This window comes from Marmota marmota, unplaced genomic scaffold, assembly GCF_001458135.2.
Source record: "Marmota marmota marmota unplaced genomic scaffold, marMar, whole genome shotgun sequence".
NCBI classification, from domain to species: Eukaryota; Metazoa; Chordata; class Mammalia; order Rodentia; family Sciuridae; genus Marmota; species Marmota marmota.
In genome coordinates this window covers 9,096,340-9,119,534 of record NW_026000005.1, presented here as the reverse complement: position 1 = coordinate 9,119,534, position 23,195 = coordinate 9,096,340, and the positions used below count along the sequence as shown (strand labels likewise).

At 33.6% G+C, this 23,195-nt stretch overlaps 1 protein-coding gene across 1 annotated transcript; it reads right to left on the bottom strand.

Moving 5' to 3' along the window:
* Positions 1–17,361: 17,361 nt before the first annotated feature.
* On the bottom strand, positions 17,362–21,467 carry LOC107138532 (rho GTPase-activating protein 12-like). Its single transcript, XM_048808141.1, is given in 3 exon segments — positions 17,362–19,411; positions 19,413–20,449; positions 20,452–21,467. Coding segments are annotated over 3 exon segments (2,445 nt in total). The 5' UTR covers positions 21,182–21,467; the 3' UTR covers positions 17,362–18,733.
* Positions 21,468–23,195: the final 1,728 nt, after the last annotated feature.

The following is a 23,195-nucleotide window of genomic DNA, read 5'->3' as shown; positions in this document are numbered from 1 at the left end:
CATTTTTTTGCTCAACAAAATGACTGGCTCTTTCAAACTTCTAATTTATGGCAAGTAGCTTTTGCTAATTTTTCTGGTCAGATAGAGAGTTATTATCCTCATGATAAAATTATTCAATTTATATTAATAACACCATTTATTTTCCCAAGGATTATATGTGCACAACCAATAAATGGTACACTAATAGAATTCACTGATGGCTCAAGTTCAGGTAAAGCAGGTTTGTTTGTTTTTTTTCCAAAAAATTTTTTTTGAGAGAGAGAGAGAGAGGCGAGAGAGAGAGAGGAGGAGGAGAGAGGAGAGAGAGAGGAGAGGAGAAAAGGGGAGGGGGGAGGGTGGAAGATGGGAAAGGCAGCGGAGCACAACAGACACTAGTATGGCAATATGTAAATCAATGGATGTGTAACTGATGTGATTCTGCAATCTGTGTATGGGGTAAAAATGGGACCTCATAACCCACTTGAATCAAAGTGTGAAATATGATATATGAAGAACTATGTAATGTTTTGAACAACCAACAATAAAAAATTAAAAAAAAAGAACTAGCAACAATTGTTCTCAAATTATCCCGCAAAGTATAAAAGGAAGAAACCCTTCCAAACTCATTCTATGAGGCTAGTATCACTAGACACCAAAATCAAAGAAAGACACATCATTAAAGAAAATTTTAGAACAATATCCCTGATGAACATACATGCAAAAATTCTTACTAAAATACTAGAAAATTGCATATAAAACCACATTAAAAAGATAGTACACCATGATTAAGCGGGGTTCTTCCCAGGGATGCAAGTTTGGTTCAACATACAGAAATCAATAAACATAGTTCATCACATCAATAAAGTTAAAAACGAGAATTATATGGTTATCTAAATAGATTCATAAAAAGCATTTCAAAAAATACAGCATCCATTCATGTTCAAAACACTGGAAAAACTAAGGGAGTAGGAACATACCCCAACATTGTAAAAGCTATCTATGCTAAGCCCAAGGCCAACATCATTCTAAATGGAAAAAAAAATGAAAGCACTACCTATAAAAACTGGAACAAGACAGGGATGCCCTCTTTCACCACTTCTATTCAACATAGTCCTGGAAACTCTAGCCAGAGAAATTGGACAGAAAAAGGAATTAAAGAGATGCAAACAGGAAAAGAAGAGCTCAAACTATCCCTATTTGCTGATAACTGAAAAATCTCCACCAGAAAACTTCTTGAATTTCTAAGAAATTCATCAAAGTGTTGGGATACAAAATCAACACCAATAAATCAATTGCATTCCTATATGTCATTGATGAACCAACTAAAAAAGAAATTAGATAAACTGGTCCTTTCACAATAGCCTCAAAAAAAAATATTTGGGAATCAATCTAACAAAAGAGGCAAAGACCTCTACAATGGAAACTACAGAACATTGAAGAAAGAAATTGAAGAAGACCTTAGAAGATGGAAATATCTCCCATGTTCTTGGATAAACAGAATTAATATTATTAAAATGGCCATACTACCAAAAGCAAAATAGAGATACAATGCAATTTCTATTAAGATTCTGATGACATTCTTCACAGAAATGGAAAAAACAATCATGATTTTTTTCTTTTTTTTAGGAATATAAGAGGCCCAGAATAGCCAAAGCAATCCTCAGGAAGAGTGAAGCAGGAGGCATCACAATACCAGACCTTAAACTATACGCAGAACTGTAGTAACACAAATGTCATGGTGTTGGCACCAAAATAAACATGAAGATCAATGGTACAGAATAGAAGACACAGAGACAAACCCACAAAAGTACAGTTATCTCATACTAGACAAAGATGCCATAAACATACATTGGAGAAAAGAGAGCCTCTTCAACAAAGTGCCGGGAAAACTGGAAATCTTTATGTAATAAAACAAAATTATTTCTATTTCTCACCCTTCATGAAAATCAGTTCCATGTGGATAAAGGACCTATGCATTAGGACAGAGACCCTGTGCTTACTGAAACAAAAACAAAGACCCAGCACTCCCTCATGTCAGCTTAGGAATGAAATTCCTCAACAAGAATCCTGAAGTGCAAGAATTAAAATCAAGAATCAATATATGTGATTTTATCAAACTAGAAAGCTTCTTCACAGTAAATAAAACAATCAAGAACATGAAGAGTGAGCCTACAGAATTGGAGAAAATCTTTGCCCCCTGCATCTCAGATAGAGTATTAATGTCCAGGATATATAATGAACTCAAAAACCTTAACACTAATAATAATAACAATAATAATAATAATGCAGTCAATAAATGGGTAAAGGAACTGAACAGGTACTTCACAGAAGAAGAAATGTAAATGGTCAACAAATATGAAAAAATTTTAAATCTCTAACAATTAGAAAAATGCAAGTCAAAACTACATTGAAATTTCATCTCATTCCAGTCAGAATGTCAATTATCAAGAATACAAGTAACAATAAATGTTGGTGAGAATATTTGGAAAAAAGTTCACTCATACATTGCTGGTGGGACTGAAAATCTGTGCAACTACTCTGGAAAGCAGTATGGAGATTCCTCAGAAAACTTGGAATGGAACCACCTTTTGACCCAGCTAATCCTCTCCTTTGTTTATACCCAAAGGACTTAAAATCAGCGTACTATAGTGACTCAGCCATGTCAATATTCATAGCACCTCAATAAATAATAGCTAAGCTACGAAACCAACCTTGTTACCTTCAACAGATGAATGGATAAAGAAAATGTGGTACATATACACAATGGAATATTACTCAGCCTTAAAGAAGAATGAAATTATGGCATTTCTGAAAATGGATGCAACCGCAGACTATCATGCTAAGTGAAATAAACCAATCCACAAAAAGCAAAGGCCAATGTTCTATCTGATATGTGGATACTGACTCACAATGGACAGGAGAAGGGAGAAATGGAGGTTCAAATTGGACAGTGGGGAATAGAGGGATGGGAAGCTGGATGGGAATGGAAAGACAGTAGGATGAATGGACACACCTTTGCTATGTTCATAGTGAATATAATCATTGTAATTCCACACCATGTACAATCACAAGAATTGGAAGTTATTCTCCATATATATATATGATATGTTAAAATACATTCTAGTGTCATGTATAACTATAAAGAACAAATAAAAAACTTCATAATTTTAGGACATAAAGAAGTAAACACACAATTGCATTAGAGAGACAAATGACCCAAAGAAATTATTTGCCAAAATATACAGAAATGAATTGGAGATTGGTCATGGTAGAGAAAGGCATAGAAAAACATAAATGGAGATTGAATCTCACAAGACTATTTTGAGAGAAGTAATTATTTCCAAAACAATGTAAGGACTTTTTTTAAAAATCTACCACAAAGACCAATAATAAGTTAAAAATGGTGACCACTGAATCATTCTGAATAAGTATACTGCAAAAATGAGTGTGCACTATCATGCATTTCCTACATGGCTCTATGAAAATAAGTAATATATTAATTGATTCAGGAGTTGCAAATAAAATGTAGAAAAACAAAAAAGGAGATTTTGATGACAGATGAATGAGCCTCTAACAATATAAATCTGTTAGTTATTCGAAAGGACCATACTTTCCACAGTGGGACAAGTGACATGTGGAATCACATTAAGAACAAAACATCTCTCTTAGCCTTAAAGTACTTTGAAAAGGGAAGTTTCAAATGATATTTATAATTTATATGAAGATTCTAATGAAACACTATAAAATAGAAAAAAAAGAAATTGTGGCATCTTGTCTATATCCAAACTAGACTTTACTCCTATGTCTGTGTGTTTCAAGGATATTTTTTCAGACTTTCAAATATTTGTATTTTCAGCAGGCAAATACAAATATAAATTTCAATAATTTTATGCATCCAACAAATGCTTTATTAGAGAAATGAAAAGATTTTACCAGCTGAATCGTCTGTATAACAACTACAGCACATGGCTAAAAAGGGGAGTGATTTGCTTGCCTTCCATGTTGAGGCTTCATAATGAAGATTTGGGGACTCTAAGTTTCCTTACCACATGAAAAAGAACCCAGTCAGATTTTTCTCTTTTGGATATAGAAGAAAATATCTTCCTTGGCATGCACCTTCAAGATGTCTATTAATGTTGCTTAATATAAAAAAATACGTTAAAATGTTGGTTTTCCAAAAAATCAGAGTTTCAAGGTATGGGACAAAAGAAAAATATATATTTCTCTGATGTGGAGGCAATATGTTGTATGAGAATGAATAAAAAGATCATAGTAAAACAGAAATGTAGAAGCTATTTCCTCCCAACGCTTGCTGATCTTTTATGAAAGCTCAGGGCAACCAGAAAAGGGCGTGCTGACTGCACCTGAGTCAAGGACAAGTGCAGTTGATAGAGATTCACGTAGAGAGAATGACGTCGTTCTGAATGCAGAAAGATTTGACCTGAAAAAAGGCAATGAAGTTAATCATAACTTTCCACGTTTCTTTCTAAAACTGCCAGATATTTAAAAGTACAGATTCAAAGTTAGCAAAATGAAATTATTGTTGTGCTTTAAAACAACTTTTTCTTGAGTTTGCCTTTTGAGAACATCCAACGTGTTTAGAAATGTTCAAAATTATGACCTTTGAAACATGGGGAAGCTATAAGATAAACTTACGGATGCCAAGGAACTTTCTGAATAAGGAGATATAAAGGAGAAGGATATTTTTGAAGAGCTGAAAATGAATCCTTGAAAGTCTTAAAGCATGTTTTGCTGGTAAATACAATTTTAAATAATGTATGCTCAAACACTTTTGCTGAGAATATGTTTATATTGATGTTGCAGTTGACTGACACCAGAAATCAGTGGAATGTGGGCTTGATAAGGGCAGAGTACTTCCTGTTTGGCCACATTTTTTTTTTAACCACTCTATGAAAACTATATGAAAAAACAGAACTTTGTCATCTAATGCTGTAGGCAGTTCATAGCACGTCACTGGAAAAGAGATGGGAAAACATTCTAGAATGTCATTGTCAAAGTAATTTTTATTAAACAGAGACAATACCTGTGTATCTAGTCTATATTTATTTTCATCTTTTCTGACAAACTTTATATGACCAAAAAGGATTAATAAAGTAGTTAAATAATTCTTTCAGAGTACAGAAAGAAAATTCTAAATTATAAACATATTGTTATATTTTCTTCGCACAGGCACAGGTTATTTGTATAGTGAGTCATAATTGCCTTGTGTGCTTAATTATATTTAATTGTCACTGTCACCTACCTTTCTTTCTGTTTGTTTTAAATTACAGCATTTATATAACAGAAAAGTAAGTAATAAGTAAAGCCCAATTGGTTTGCTGTGATTTGTAAATAAGTTAAGTCCTATATAACTGAAAATGTACAGAAGGCTTTGGGGAAATGTTTGATAGTTTAACATGGAAAACTGAGCTGACTATATTTAAAAAACTCCAAATTTCTGTACTTTTGAATAAATGGCTTTGATTAATCTATTTAGAAATCCAAAGATCTGAGTAAGAATAGCCTTACTAATATGATAAACCATTACAGTATGTGTGTAGACATATATGTGTACATAGCTGTTTTCCCTTAGATCACATTGTAAATGTTATTTGGCCTTTCTGTTATGTTCTAACTTTTGAACCTTTGGGTTTTATTTCCATTCACTACAATTTGATGCAAAAGGTTTTGATTGTATCTTTTGCTTCAGAGACTATTCTCCCAATGCTTTGTCTTAAGATGTCAAGGCTTTTCTTTTTGGTCAGCGTTCTTAGACTGCTACTTAGCTTTCCCTGGGCAATTCTGAATTAAACCATTTAAATGACATATTTTGACAGTGACTATCTCTGATAGAATTGTTCCTGGGCCATCTCTAAATACTCAAGAAAACATTTTCTCTTCACTCTTTTCTTTTACTCAGAACAAAACAGTTACAGCTTTTTTGGGTAATGGGTTTTCAGAGCCTCAAATTAGCAAATTATAAATGAGGTACACTTCAATGTTATGAGACTAATTTTATATATCTTAAACATAGATAAATGGTTTCCTGAGATCTGTATTCACAGCAATTAATTAAAAGGAAGCTGTAAATTAAATGCTTCATTGAATGTTAACAAATGACATCCCATGACAATTGAATAGTAATGGTTTCAAATAAGAAATAATTGATAAACTTATTCTAAACAAATTGAGAAGGCAAATAATTCCAAGAATAATTCTAAAGAAATTTTTAGTTTTAACTGCAATTTTGCTTCCAGCTAAATTTAGGCATAGATGAAATTATTTTTTATTACTGATTTTGCTCAGCCCTCTCAGAGTTCTCACATCCCCTGGGACCTAGACACTTTTACGTAGAGCACAATAAAAGAATAGAAGCAGAAAAGAGTGAAGGAAACAGAATGACACTTGCAATCAGAAAACCTGGCTCTCAGACACAGTGCCTTTCTGACTGGATGATTTTAGCTGAGTCATTTTTTAAGTTTGAGTGATTTTATCTGCAAAATGGAGCTGGTGATCCTTAACCCAGACCATTTTTGAGAGAAGTAATTGAGATTACACTTGCGAAATGCCTAATGTGAAGTCTGGCAATGGGATGACATTTAAAGCATGCTCATTTTTCATTCTTTCACTTATTCATTCATTATTCATGATACACTTCTGATTTTTAATCCGAAGAACTAATTCTCAGTTCCAGGTTCCTTGTTCATCCCCCACCCCACCTTTTTTTTTTATTCCTCTCCAGCATCACATCAACATTCTGGCTTGCATTTCTATTTTGCTCCTGTTGGCTGTTCTATAGAAAGGAGCACACTTTCTATATACTATATGTTTTTTCTTTTTGTAAAACATACATAAAATATTAAGAGATACTGACAAATGACAGCAATTGATATTCCAGGTTTTTCCCAACAGTGAATCTTCCCAGGTTTTCCTTTACACCTGTTCCTAGATGGTTTTGAAGGGGAAGAAAATACTCTAATTCTTTTCATGATGTCCATTAATTCCTTCCAATCTTATGTCAGCAATCAGTTGCACTAATGAGAATGACATCATTCTTCAATTCATGAAGTTTCTTCATGAAAGTTATAATAAGACTTACAAGGAGCCTTAGTCTCCAAACAGTGCTCCTAAGATTTCATTTCATCAATTCATTCCAATCTTATGTCAGCAATCAGTTTCACTAATGAGAATGACATAATTCTTCAACTTAGGAAGTTTCTTCATGAAAGTTATGTCAAGACTTATAGGGAGCCTTTGTCTCCAAACGTGCTTCTAGATTTCTATCAGAATCTTTTCTTTTATTCCTACTCAGTCTTTAACATCCCAACCAATTTTTTTTCTGGTTTATGTACTGGATGGATATCTACCTAGTAGATATCTTGAAACACTTGGAAGCTGCCCTTTCCTGGTCTCTTATTTAAGAATGAAGATTATTTCCTAACTCTTCACATTTCTTCTGACCTCCCCGAAAGCTTCATGGCTCAAGTTCTTGGAAGCTCTGCCAGATCTTCTGATATATTTTCCTATTTATGCACTTCTTTGGGATTCTAATTAGTGTCAAAGTCATAGTTTGGGCTGTACTGCCCATGGCGCTGTGTGATTATTGTGTGAACTAATCTTCCTTATTGTCTACAGGCTCTGATGACTGACCTATTTGCTTTCTATTACAAACCGGTTTTCTCCTAAAAGAGCATATTTACACAACTTCTTAAGTTCAAGTTTATAATCCTTCAACGAATCCATTCTTTCTTTAACAAATAGTTTTTGGGTTCCTTAATTCAAATTCTAGGTTAGGTGCTTATGACTTAAGATGAAAACAAAACAAGACAAAATATACGCCTGAGTCACAAGAAGTCTTCAACCCAATAGATAACTTATTAATAGTTGATTTGAATTTCACATGATAAATAGTGTGCTAGAAACAATCAGAGAATGCTCTATCTGGAGGGAGCAATTCAGCCAAAAATTCTCATGAGATACATAAATGGAGGAGATTTGGGTTGGTATAGAAGTATGTAGGGGTTTATGTTTAGGAATACCATGTACAAATATGGTACATGGCAGTGTGACAGACACACTTCTTTAAAGGATTTGCAAATCATTGTATAATGTGAACGGAAAAGTTTATTTGAGATATGTTAGGAAACAGAATGAGATGTTTATGAGGTATGAAGACAGAGAATTGCAGGCAATAATGTTCACTGAGGGAATTTAACTTAACAAATGACTGCACAATTTGTGCTTTTGTTTTATTCTACTCAATTCATCTTTGTCCAAACTCTTTGCCGCCTTCTCCTTTCACAACCAGATAATCTAACTTACATTGCAGTGCTATTCACTTGTAAAGGTTAATGTGTTATCTCTCAAGTACCAATTACTGCATAGCTATGTTTCCTTTAAAAGCCAATGCTTAACATGCAACGTATGTGTAAGGGTGAAATCCTAGTGACTAAGGCAAGTCTGCATGAAAGAAATAGTTTCAAGTATCATGTTTTCTGCAATATCAGAAATGATATTCTGCTTCCTATTTCTGTGAGTGCCATGCCTGTAAATATGATATATTTGAGGGTTGGATCCAATTTATAAGATCAATTTTTGCTATATGTATAGACTTTGCCTTTAACAACTGTGAAATGTTAAAAAGTTCCATAATACATTTGAATTGTATAAAGTATTATGATTTTAGTTAAATGTATCTAAATTTGGTAATTTTTGTCTTCTAAGAATTTGGCCTTTTTAATCTAAGTTGTCGAATTTATAGTCTGAGTTATTTGTAGAGTTTATTATGTTTTTAATGTCTATGAATTAATTTACCAGTCATGCATTTCTTTCATGTTTGATATTAGTGATTTTTATCTTCTCTTTTTTCTTGATTAACAGTGTTAATGATGTTTTCAAAGATCCCATTTTTTGATTTTTGTATTATTTCCTTTTTTATGTAGTGGCATATGATGGTCTTTGACTCCCCAAAAACTAACATGCCAGATTTTGAGGAGAAAAACAAATTTTCATGCTACAAAATAAAGTATAAAATGAAGATCATGTATGTGGACACAAGTGCACATTAGACTGGATGAGAGGAGAGCTGCTTACACATACATGTTACATTTTTAGAATATATTACTTTGTAATCCACACTGAATTTTAAATTCATTTGTTTATTCATTCTGAAATTATTTAAAAATATGACTATAATCCTGGAACTCTTAATATTTGGGAATGAGCAGCAAACAATTAGTTCATAAACTCCTGGAGCTTATACTCTACTACAGCATACAAAAACTACTAATAAAGAAGTAAATGTCAGGCAGTGACAAGTGGTATAAGAAAATTAAGTATATGACTAGCTAACAGAAGGGGAGGGCTATTACTTATAAGGTATTATTGGAAAGTTTCCTTAATACTACTTGAACTGAAGAATAAAAACTGAACCATACGAATTAATGGGTAAGAACAGTTTAACAGGAGTGGAAAGAGAAGGTTTGTGAGATAGAGAATGTCTGGTGTGTTCAAGGAACAAGAACAAATTGATGGCTCCAAAGATGTACTAACATTCACTAGGAAGACTCAGAAATAGTTATTAAGGCATAGTAGTAGAGTAAGTTCCTTAAGAAAGCCCAAACTGCATCAACTAAATAAAGAAGAAATAAATAGAAAGAAGACCAGTAGAGTACAGGAAGGGGATCAGGAGAGGGAGGAGGGAAAGGAAAGGGCAAGTACTGGGGATTGAAACAGAACAAATTATGTTGTCTGTTGTTAGAAATGTGTTTAAATGAATCCCACTCCTTTGAATAATTATATTGCATTAATAAAAACATAAAAAAGAAAGCCCACTCTCTTAGAAATCTGGACTCATACCCCATTTATGTTAGAAATGTGAGCATTTTTTTAAAGCTTTGGTATGTGCAAGCTGTATACAGGTTGGGTATTAAACCTTAAACCAGTAGGAGTCTTTTTCAATCACTTACAAAGTCCCCCTCCATTATACATTATGAATTTAATTGCTACCTTAAAGGTGAGATGGTTTGAAAGTCCTGGCACCTGCTAAAAGTTTTTCACTTTGTTTGATCCTTTACCTGCTTCTAGAATGTTTATGTGCAAACATTACCATGCACAATTGTACACACTGAGTTAAGTCTAAAGGCATTATGTGAGCACGGTAAAAAAAAAAAAAGTAGTTTTTAATTATCCATCATTAATTGGATTGTAGTCAGTCTTTAGAATCTTATTTATACTTAAATTGCAATTAGCAATAATTACAACTAACACTGTCATCAACTGATAAGGAACCCACTTTCTCTGAGATAGCATATAAAGTTTTGCTTATGAAAAATTTAAAATATGTATTTGAATTAGATAACAAAGGCATATTCTCATAAGAATTTTCATGTCAATAATATGAAAATATTTTAATAGAATGTCTTGGGCTGGGGTTGTGACTCAATGGTAGAGGGCTCACCAAGGACGTGTGAGGCCCTGGGTTTGATCCTCAGCACCACATAAAAATAAATAAATAAAATAAAGATATTATGTCCAACTACAACTAAAAAATAAAATATATATTAAAAGAATGTCTTAGTAAATAATAGTTATATATTAATAATAAAATAACGTAAAAGTCAGTGGGTTTAATGTAGTTCATAACAATTACAAATTAAATAATTAGACATAAACTTTCCTTTTTATTAAGTGCTATTTAATTTAATGATGAAAAAATATAATTAGGAGATTCTATTAATAAAATGATGTGGTATTATTAATAAAGTGATGTGGTACTCTTCTATCTCTGTCTCTTTGGGCAACAGCAAATACCTGATTAACTTCAAGGAGCAGGTTATATCTATCAGCAAGCACAGATATTGTCACTGGTATTTGTTAGAATGGGCTACTTGGCAGCATGGAAATATAACAAACCCATCTAACCTATACTCCTGACCCCTGTATTCAGATATATTCTGTCTTCAATGGGAAAGCTTGGTTTCTTTCAGTGTGTATTTCTTTCTGGTGTATACTTACTGAGAGCTCATCATATGCACTAGAACTGAGAACATCTCTAACTTCCAAGATCTAGTGGTTAGTGCATAACAATAGGAAAGCAAGTGGCCACAAAGTGATACTTGTGCAGGTGAATATAGTAATTTGGACCAGTGAAATCATCCTGAATTATTTTTGGAGATTTTAAGTAACTAAGTGGTGGTTTTGATTATTGTATTTTAATCTATTGATCCACAGAAATGACTATGATTGTGTAATAATATCTCTATGGCTCTTCACATATCTACAGTCCCTACTAGATAGTTATGAATCTTTGATCTGGAGATACACCTCATGTATTTTGTTCTCTCACATCTGAAACACTGCTTCATACATAAGTAGACATTCAAGAATGATTAACAAATTAACTTAATCACCCTCTCATTCTTCATCATATTTTTAAAATTGATAATTGCTTGTGTTCAGATAAGGATGACACAACCAATGACCATTTCTATGTTAAAATGAAAGACTTAGTTATGTAATTCACCTCAAGTCACATATCTTCTACTTTTCTTGCTAACATTTATTGTTTAATGACTTTTTTAGAACTGACTGTACTATATAATGAATGCAATAAATGCACAAGTGAAATGAATACCAATTATCCTCTACTTATCATCCATACAGCTACTGAAACTGATAATTCTCTCACTAAAAATTATTAAAATATTTAAGATTCATTTTTATTGCTCAGAAAATACACTGAAGTTAATTCAAAATCAAAGTAAAGACATATCCTCAAATTGAACAATTGGTTAAGGCTTCAGGTGACTAATAAAATGACATCTCTGTACATACAGATACAATATAGTATTTTCCAATGATTTATACATGATGTGTATTGTTTGCCTGATAATTTCATTTTCCCCATAAATGAGACTTTTAATCTTACATTAATCATTTAGAAATATTGATTTAACTTTTGATCAAATTCTTGTTAACCTCCAAATACACTTTGCCAGCATTTATTAGTGGTTGGTTACAATAGAGGATTTTTAAAAACATACATTTGAGAGCCTTAATTAGTAAAAAAAGAAAGAATAATCTCAAACTTTAATTATTTAATAATATACAGTTGATAATAATATTTGGTAATATAAAAAGAAAATGTGCCTACATACAAATGCAAGAAAATACAGTATTTATAATATATGATACACTTAATGCATGTACATGGGTTTATTTCTAAATTGGCATTTGTGTCATAATCTCAGTCATTAGTCATGAGCTCACAACTCTTCACCAATCATTTGGAGAATTAGCTAAAATGTTAGATGCTAAGAAACAAGAATGAACTTTTTCTCAAATATTTGATTCATTCGTTCATTTTTGTTGTTATCTTATTACTTCTAATATACGAAGTTCAAATTTCACCAAAAAATATAAAAATGAAATCAGAGCATGACTTCATTTATTTTTTACTTCTTTCAGTGTTTCTAATATAGGGTGCTGTTGGAACTTAATATTATATCAAGAGTATTAATTCTAAAAAACTTTAAAATTTAGCATTAAAGTAGGCAAATTTGCCTGAAATATCATTTTCTCATTTATACAATTGAAAATTTCTTCAATGTCTAATTTTCCTTTGCATTGAATAACAATTTGATTCTCCCAAATTAAGCCTACATTTGCACATTTCATAGTAGAAAAGCTTATTACATAAGCATAATTTGAAAGCATTAAATATATAAATGAAAATTTACTTGCAATTATTTTCTAATTGTATAACATCTCTCTCTCTCTCTCTCTCTCTCTCTATATATATATATATATATATATATGTATATATTTCATTTGTACACATGAGAATACATATGAGAATATATGTAGGTATATATATAATTATAAATGAGTAATTTTTTGTTAAGAACATAAAGAAATATGCTCTATTAGGGAGTCTTTTCAAAATAATACTATGAAAGCAGAGAACTTTCTATACTAAAACTAGTTAAGAATTAGTCATTTAATTTGGATTGTACCATATATGTGTTTTGTCCTCATTTTTTGCCTCCTGATTCTTATAGTTATTTTCTTTTCTTATAGTCATTCTTTAGATTTTCAAGAACATATTATTCATTCATAAAGTAAATCTGATTAACATACTATTCCAGTTAGGTTACATACACTTAAATCTTCATTATTTCTGTGCTTGGATGTCCTATAAATTTGTGGTGATATCTTTCACAATAAAAAAAATAGCAAGATATAACCAAGAATGTAATTTTTAATAAGTGATCTTTTCAAATGATTTACTCATAAAGATTACAAACAAGGCACACTGATGAGCAGTTATAAAATATTTCTTTGTCAATGATCAAATCTGAAAAATAGATGAACATTTATTTTCCTACATGCAGCTGACAATTTTTTTTTTACTCCATTTTGTGTGTTTTTGCAGTCTTAACCTAGGGACCTTGTAAATTCCACTTGCTCAGTCTGGGATTGCTTCTCACAGGTCGATTTGGAACGTCATTTGGTTCCAGTCTAACTTTTACTAGGTCTTCAAATTTAGACTTTCAACTTTCTTTCCAAATGATGGTATGCATATAATCTTGGTATTTGTAGGTGTGTGTGTCCCTGAGGAGTTAAATTATTTATGAATATTTACAGCACATCATAAGTTTAACTGTTTTCTATGTCTTCGTGTTTTTGTATGTTTAGATCCTTAACAAGAAGTGGCACAGGCTGCTCTATCTAGCCCAGATTATCCTTGTATAACCTGAATTACATAGGGTAATGCAAAAGAGATATGGGGCTTAAATTTTTCCTTCTCAAGAATTTTCACATCTTACTAATGTCAGAAAACAAGAAAAATAAGAGATAATTTTTCACAGATCATTGATTCAGGAAAAGAGCACATAAAGATGTTAGATAGAAATTCACCAGCATGTTATCTAAAAGGCAATTGTGATATCACCATTATTTTCTAATCCTATTTATTAATAGTTGTTAGAAATATTAGTTGTTAAAATACATTTTATGATAATGTTTTAATTCTTATTTAATTATTATTATTGTTTACTGTTAGAATGTTTTAGGTTTTATGCTTCCAAATAATTGATATGTTATTCTTTTATTAATTAAGAATAACTATTAATTGATCATTTTATTTTAAACTATTTCTATTTCAAAACTTAAGAATGGCTGAACCTGTGTATTGAATCTCATTTTGAACCAATAAATATCTACTAGTAACTCATTTTTTTTAATAACAAAACATTTTACTGGAGGAAAAAGTATAATTTTTATAGATTAGAATAATTTAGACTTTATCAGCATGTATGCATTAGCATTTTTAAATGTACCTGGTCCTGGAAAGAGTTCAATTTTCTTTCACAGTATCTTACATTTCTTCATATAAATTATTAATAATTAACTTTCTGTGACACTGTTCAAATTAAGAATGATTTTCAGCTATTAATAAATCTTAACCACTTTATGATGTAAGTAAATATTAAGGAGTGTGGTTAAGAAGGCTCATAAACTACCTAATGTCTAGAAGTCTACCAGAATTTATTGTTACATAAAGATGATAGCCTTATAGCAATGAAAAGGAGACATTGCATCGTGGAATAGCTAATGGATATTACAAAAAAAAGCAAAGGTATTTAACAGGTTTCTTTTAAATTTTTTTTTAGTTGTTGATAAGTCTTTATTTTATTTATTTATTTTTATGTGGTTCTGAGGATCAAATCCAGTGCCTCACACACTCTGGGCAAGCGCTCTACCACTCAGCCACAACCCCAGCCCTCAATAGGTTTGTATTTCATCATTACCATTAGTAAAAGCAAAGGGAATATAATATTAAGAAATCTAATATTTTTGTGAGCAAAGTATATTTCATGCTTGTACATTTTGAAGATCTGAATTGATTCTGAGAGCAGAATTCTGATCATAGAAACTGAATTAATGAATAGTTAGCCCATCTCCTAGTATAGTTTTCTGGAATATCAATCAAATCTGTAGTGCACTGTACAGAACCTGGAAAAAGACAATAAAATATTAACACTCCTGAAAGTACCTAAAAGGCAAGAATACTGGGTGGGTAATTGGAAACATAGTGCATTACTTAGGTAAAATCAATCAGAGGGCAGTGTTGATTTTTTTTTTTTTTAAATCTGGTTGGGGTTATCAAAATTTAAAATCCTGAGATGTTTTAGTCCTGATGGAATATTATCCAACTTCTATACTTATGAAGACTATAAAAAGGCAGAGTTAATTTTTTTTTTCCTTCTGAAAAAAAATCTGTTTTGCACATGCTGAAATAATAGGAGGGATTTTTCTTGGAAGAGAGTGAGGACCGAAGATCCCTTTATTTGAATATAACACTGACAAGCCTGCAGAAGATTAATTCACATTAAGCACTTCACACTTTTATATCCTTGTAGCATGAGTTTGAGAAGTGGAACTATATATTTTCTAAATAGACTAGCATGGCGTTTAGTTTTCTCAAAGTATCTGGGTAAATAAGACCTTGTGCTGATGATGACATGATTGTTTTAAGTAAGCTACTTCACATTTTGTGGGCTTTTTTTTTTTCGTCAGCTTTAGGCAGGGATCAATAAATCTAGGCTTGGGGAGGTTCACTTTAGGAATCTCAGTGAGAAGCCTCACTAGACCAGCTCCTCCTCAGAACAGTCATCACTGATGATAATTATGAAAAAAAGGAACACATTTAAAGTATGTGAAAGGTATCCTAAAGGCACACACTAGTTAAGCAAATTATTTACCCAAAATACTCTATAGAATCTTACCGTAATCCTACCTTAAGAGCATGTAGCCACTCTGTCGTGATGGGTCTCCCTCCCTTCCCTATTCCTGTACTCAGTGTGAAAGAAGCTCTACTGTGAGTGTGTGTTGATCAGTTTTTTGTCACTCTAACACATTTCTGAAATAATCAAATTAAAAACGGTTTGTTTTGGCTCACATTTTGGCCTCACGTTTTGATTTGTTGGCTAATTTTCTTATGAGCTGGTGGCTAAGTGGCATAACATGGTAGAGGGAACATGGTAGATGGAGCAAAACCACTCACCTGATGTCCAGGAAGTGGGACAGGAAGATAAAAGGGCGAGGGTTCCACTATTCCCTTTACAGGTGGTTAAGGGCATACCTGTAAAGGGAATAGTTTACTATCCCACATGCAAATCATTCCTAGACACACCCTTATGGACATACCCAGAAGCATTTTAATCTTCAGCATCTCTTAATTCCATCAAGTCAGTAATGCAAATTAACCATTATAGCTTGTTTTCCTGAATTTTTCCTCAGCAGATTTATTATTATTTATTACTAGATTTGTTATTACAAAAACAACTGAGAATTTTTAATTCACAAAGGATGAAAACACAAGACACTGATCTCATTGTACATATCACAATAAAATGATTAGCTGTAGACTATTAAAACATTTAAGACTTCACATACACATACATACTCTGAAACAAGAAACAGGACATTTTAACCTTTGATATGTTCATGACCACTGAAAAGAAAGAATATCACAGATCACAGATTTGCATCTAATTGTTTTTCTGATATACAAACAAGATATAAGCCAGTCCTAAAGCACACTGTGTTGTTAACAACTGTTAGAGTCTGTAAACAAGTCAAAATAACACCTGGCATTTTGCCAGGGGAATGTTAGAGTTCATAAACAAGTCTGGATGGTGCCTGGCAAAATGCCAGAGGGAGTTGTTTGAGAAGTAACAAAAGCGAGCCATTAAGTGTGGAGATTCCTTATTGGTTGACTGATGTATCTAGTTTATGCTAATTAGATAAGCTGTGTGGAATGTATAAATACTGCTCCTGTCCTGCAATAAAGGGCTCCCACTCCCGCTGTATCAACCTACACAAGTTGTTCGTCACCCCCCGGTTATTTTGCCAGCCGTACTCCGGCAAACAACATCTGTAAGCAAATATAAACATTCTGACTTGGGATTTTTTTCTTCCCACCCCAAACAATCTGCCTTGTTATCCATTTAACAAGATCACAAAAACAAACACAATATTTTTATCACATGACTCGGGAGAGGTTTTTAGACAGATCATACAAAAAAATTTTTTTTTTGTTCCCAAGGAAGGCAATCTGTAAATTGTAAATGCAATCCTAGGAAAAAGAATCTTGGTCACAAATGATCCACTTTCAAATAATGACGACGAAAAATAAAAAAGCATATGTTGGGAAAGGGGACGTGCTGGTATGGTAAGGAATAGAAAGGTATGAAATGAGAAAAATATATTTGCCACAGGAAATATTGGATTCAGTTGATTTTTTTTTAAAAAGATGAGGTATAGGAGTATGTCAGCAAAAGAAAAAAAACAAAAAATTAAGAACTGAAATGCACATTTCCAATGGAAAAATCTCTAAACCTCTTAGAGTTTTCTTTATTAGACATTTCATATACAGCAGTTAATCTAGAAAAATACATTTAAAAAAATTTTCAACAGACCATGCTCCCTGTAACAAAACCTTCCAAACCCTGTTTTATTATACAAATCAATTACATTAGTAATGTAAAAAGAAATTCTCAAATTTAGCAATGTTATTTTCCAACCAAGATTCATCTAATTTACACATGAGTTTCCACTATTCAAACTGGAGAGTTAGAATTCTGTAATAAATTTTTCTAATGTAGTCTGTACATATTAAATAACCTAAAAGGATCCTCTTGTAGTGCATTTACCATTTAGCAAGTCTTTTCAGTATTTTTCCAGTACCATTCACATTACAGTGATCTGCCTGTAAATGTTATTAAGATCTAAAAGTGCACACAGTTGTCATTCCCAAATAATGGTCTCCTTCTGGAGGAAACCTAATATTCACAGAAAAGATTACCTATATCATGATTACAAATGTAGGGTTAGCATGTATTCTGAGACTATACAACACAATTATATACATAAGCTAAGACATTAAATCTTTAGCCTATATTTACATCAAATAATGTCTGTTTCCACAGGGTCATACCAAGAATTCAATATGGCACTAGATATAATTAGGATTGTTAGCTACAATTCAGTATGGTGAGGCAGTCCAAAATACCCTGAACTGACTTATGCTAAATGAAACTCCAGTATATCACAGTGTTTTAAGCAATATTAGTGTGCTGCCAAACAAGTAACTAAGATATCCAGTAAGGATGCTGTGCAACACAGGAAAAGACAGCAAGCCTTCATGGAGGGATTATATCTGGGTTATAATTAATTTTAATATTTAGACTGCCACTGCATGCAGAAACCCTGAAAAAGAAATACACAGTTTTCAAAATGGATATACTTCATTTTGTTTTAAATGCCCAAGAGTGTCTTTAAAATAACTCCCTAGTAAGTATTATTCTATCAAGTCAAGAACTTAAGGTCATGAGAAGAAATTCTACATTATCCAGTTTGAGGGGAAAAAATGTAGTTTTTCTTATCAAATTATCCAGTGTATTTGACTGGTTATTCTACATTTTCATTTTTACTAAAATTCAGAGTATTAAATGCAAACAATCAAGATAAAATGAATCAAAAATTACACACAGTTATACCACCTTGCAACAAAGCAGCAAACATGAGGGCCTAACAGGCATCTTCGCTCTACCACTTCCCTTCTGATCCCTCAAAAAAGTGCAAAATCAAAGAGTCACTGCTTGGTCCAAAAATAAAATACATTGTATATAAATATGTGAAATTTGATGGAATCCAGCTTCTATTCCCCAGGTTGTCTTCCACAGAATCAACGTCCAAAGATGGAATTTAATTCTAGAAGAATTAATTCTACAATCTGATTTTGGTACACAGTATTAACTGCTGTATTACCAGTCTCTTTCTCTGGCTTTAACAGAGTGGGACCAAAAACAATTGCTATACTTTGATAGGTCATCCGGTTTTTTTCTCCGTTTTCTATAACTCTTTTGAGGTGTCTAAAAAGAATCTGCATTGTATCTTGATTTGGCTTTGGCAACTGTCTGATCAGGTCCTTAACAGCAGCAACACGCTGTCTTGGTTCTTGTTTAATTGCATTAACAAAATCATTAAAATGATTAAATGTAAAAAGAGGTTCTGGTAATTCTCGAAAAAACATTTTGAGTGCTCCAGTGATAACATGAATGTCTTCCCATTTACTATCATTCAAGTCCAATTTCTCATCATGATTGACTGCAAATCTCAGCTTCTGGACCACTTCAAGGTTGCCACTCACTCTGTAGATTCCGTCAACATCCAAACCGTGCTCTTCAACATGTTCAATACATAAGTTCACAAACTTTGGCACTGTTCCATTCTCTCTCTGACACAGATTAGCAAGATTGGATTCAAACACCTGATCTTTAATATAACCTTTTTCACGAACAGCTTGCAAAGTGGGGAGTCGTGTAAGAAACTTCTTTAAATTCTTCTTGTTTTTTTTTTTTTTTCTGTTCTGAAGAATCTATGCTAGGTACTTTCATGGAACGAAGTTTTTTAAGATCCTTCTGGTCTTTTTCTTTATCCGGCTTTTCTATTACTGGTGAATCTGGTACCTCCTCTTCAATTCCTTCATCAGTTTCTACTGCCTGATTACTGATAGTACTACTAAGAACTTTAAACCAATCATTAATAACAGCATCATTATCAGATTGAATTAGCAATTCTGTTCCTTGACGAGTTTTCAGCTCAAATACATTCTTTTTGCTTGATTTATCCTTTGATGCCATCTCAATGGTTGCCCCTCTGAGATCCACTGTGAACTCTGGTTTGGGCTGATTACTCCCAAACCAACTTGTGCTACTTCCTTGAGTTTTGGTAAAAAGTAAAGATGAACCCTGCAATACTGCCCAAGAAGACAACCAGTTCTTTCAAACCTTTTTCCCATGTTCAGTAATTTTTGTTACATTTAATAATCCATATTTCTCTTGACCCTTGTCATTGGTGTCCAATACAATGGTGCTATGTCTCCATTTTGTTAATACTATTGGTTCTTGCAGCCGCCTGTCCAAGCTCCTACTTTTAATTATTTCTCTTTGCTGCTGGGCTGAAGGATTGTATTTTGCTAATTCCCATTCCGACCGAGATCCATCCGCACTGTAGTAATACTGTCTACCTTGATTGTCAACATGCTTGAGCCACTTTTCATTAGTATAGTCACTGGTATATGAGGTATGCCCACGTTCATCCAACTCTTCTGACCAACCCCTTGGAGGAGAACCACACTGACTATCTGACTGGCTGTAACAAATGCTGTGGTAGTTTTCTTCTGATGAAAGAAGCTCTTGATCTCCTGGACTTTGGAAATCTTTGCTTATGTTTGCATCCCAAGTCCAGCGGGGTGGCTTCCAAGTTCTTTCCTGTGTTCCTCGGTTATAGTAGTAACAATGCCCTGAACTATCTTTATGAGTTTCCCATTCTCCACTAATCTGAATTGCTGGGCTCCCAGGAAGTGGGGGGACAGCAGACTGGGATATTTTCAATTCTTTAGGTTAGCATACACAGGAGAGTCTGGCCTTCCTGGATTTGGAGGTGTAGTTGCCCTTATCTGTTCAGTGGAGCTGATGCTAAGCTCATCTCCAGATTCAGAATCTTGATGGATTCTTTCCGAGCCTTCTCTTGCTGAATCACAAGACTGTTCCTGGGAGAAGCTAGTTTTCTCAATGTCCAAGAACTCTGGACCAGGAAAGTGACCAAATAAGCGCGTCCTGTTTTGGCTACAAACTTTAGGAGAATGTGAGTCACTGTTAAACTTTCCATTATTATGGGTCAGGTCCAGGCTTAGATTGAGAGTTGGACCTGGATTATAATTGGGTCCAAAATTCTGATTGGCATCACGAATAAGACCTGTTCCTTGAACAGACCACGATGGCTTCCCAAAACTTGAAAGCTCAGGCAATTTGTTCACATTTTCTGTCGATCTCTGAAGATGTAGACTCTGCATCCTTTTCATAGAATTATTTGGCAGTCCAACTGCCTGCTTAATAGGAGGCATTAGAGCTTTGCGGGTGACCTCCTTAACATATTGGGCTGGCATGTAAAAGGCTTTAGAATTCTCATCTGGTTTAACTTGCCACCAGTCATCATTGGTCTTTTTCACCAAGACGTACCGCTCCCCTTGTTTTATCACAATCTTTCTGTCCTTGGCTTCATATTCATAATCATATTCCACTTCAATATACACTTGTCCTGGAATCATCTTCCCACTTCTGTCAGCCATTTTTATTCAATATTATTCACCTCTCAAAAAGGATGGCATGCCACATCATGGCTTTAGGACTTGCTGCATTAATATAGTATGTTACTTAAAAGGAGATATAAATATCCAGCATTACATTTAAACGGAGGGCCCGGCGGCCTTGGCGGAAGACCCCCTCCTCAGCCAGCACGGTGGGCGCGGAACACCTAGGCGAGCCTGGAGAGGGTTCACTGGGCCGCCTCGGCCGGCGCGTCCCTGCAGCCTGGTCTCTCAGGGAGGGTAAGTTCCAGGGCACGTCGAAGCGCGCTGGCGCCCAGATTTATTATTGATGTCTTCAACTAGATTTTAATATTTCTGATAAATTCTAGTAGTACTAACCTGGGAATCAAGTCTTAACACACTAAACTCTGGTTAAAATTTAAATCTTAAATTTAATATTTAAACTATAGCAGAGCATATGACTCAGAATATGGGGCTTGCTCTCCCCAAGCTCCTAAAGACTATATCATTTGTAGGGCTGTTGTAATTTATAACCACAAAATTGATACCTTCAAATAACAGAAGTTTATTGTCTCACAGTTCTGAATGCAAGAATCCAAAGCCTTTATGTTGGCAGAGTATACTTCCTCTGAAGAGTCTAGAAATTTATTTCTCATCTCTTCCAACTTTTGATGGTTCTAGATATTCCTTGGCTTGTGGCAATTTCTTTCCCATTCTACAGAAAAGGCATCTTTTGGGGGCCACCACTTAGTTCACTGTACTATACTCAAAATTTACATTTTCCCCATACACAAAACATATTCACTCCATTCCAAAATCTTCCAGAGTTTCAACCTATTAAATGTCCAACTCTATGTCCAAAATTTTATCTAAATATAATCAGTTCAAATGCTCTAATCATCTAAATCAGATACTGGTGAGACTTTGAATATAATAAATCTTGGGGCAAAATTCCTTTCTGTCGTTGGACCTGTGAAATTAGAAGATATAATGTTGTAAAAGGGATGTGACAAGTCACAAACATTCTCATTCCAAAAGGGATAAAATGGAAGGAATAGAGTGGTAATTAATTCCAGGCAAGATCAGAACCCAGCAGAAAAAATTCATTTAGATTTCAAGGCCTGGGGATAACCGTTGGCTTGGTGGTCTCCTTTCTGGGCCCATGTATTTGCTTGCTGGGCCTCTGCAATTGAGAGAGCTCTATGGGCTCTGCCCAAGAAGCAGTTCTGTAAGCCTTTGCATCCATATTTGGTGGCTTGGCAGGTCTCTGCTTTTATGCTCCTACCTTCAGGTTCTGCCTGTAGTGTTAGAGTTCTCTGTTGATCTCTGTATGGGTGTCTCATTTCCCTGTGTCATTGTTTCTTTTTCCTGAAGCAAGGGATGTTTGCAGTCACATAACAATATTACCCTTTTCCTTCTTATGGAAATTTGGAAGTCTAAAAACCTTTTCTTTTGATTTTTTGTTATTTTTCTCCCTGTCAGTTGAATTGCAAAATTTCTATTGATATAATATTTTTAAAAACCTTTAACTTCTCTGTGTATGTCAAGGGATTCATACAATAAGACAGGAGAGTCATTTATAGATTGTTCTTAGGTGATTTCCTCTCTTTTCCTAACTTCTACTGAGATGGTTGTGGGATCTATTAGCTATACACCTAATCTCTTCAGTCAATGCTTGCCTACCTCACATTCAGTCTCTCACCAGAGCATGCTTTCCTGACAATGAATTTAATTTTAGTGTCTTTGGAAGTATGACTAGGTTGAGAATTTTTCAAATTCTGGTTCGTTTTTGCTTAACATTTCTCCATTTATCTCCTTCTTGCATTTTACTATGTACAAAAAGAAAAAAACCCAGCCACACCTTTCAATACTTTGCTTGTATTTCTTCTTAATTAAATGATCAAATTTACCACATTATGGTTTTGTTGTTAGGTGTCTCCCCAAAGGTCATGTGTGAGACAATGAAAGTAGGGTTAAAGGTGAAATGCTCAGGTTATGTGACCTTAACCTAATCAGTGCATTGATTTTTCTGATT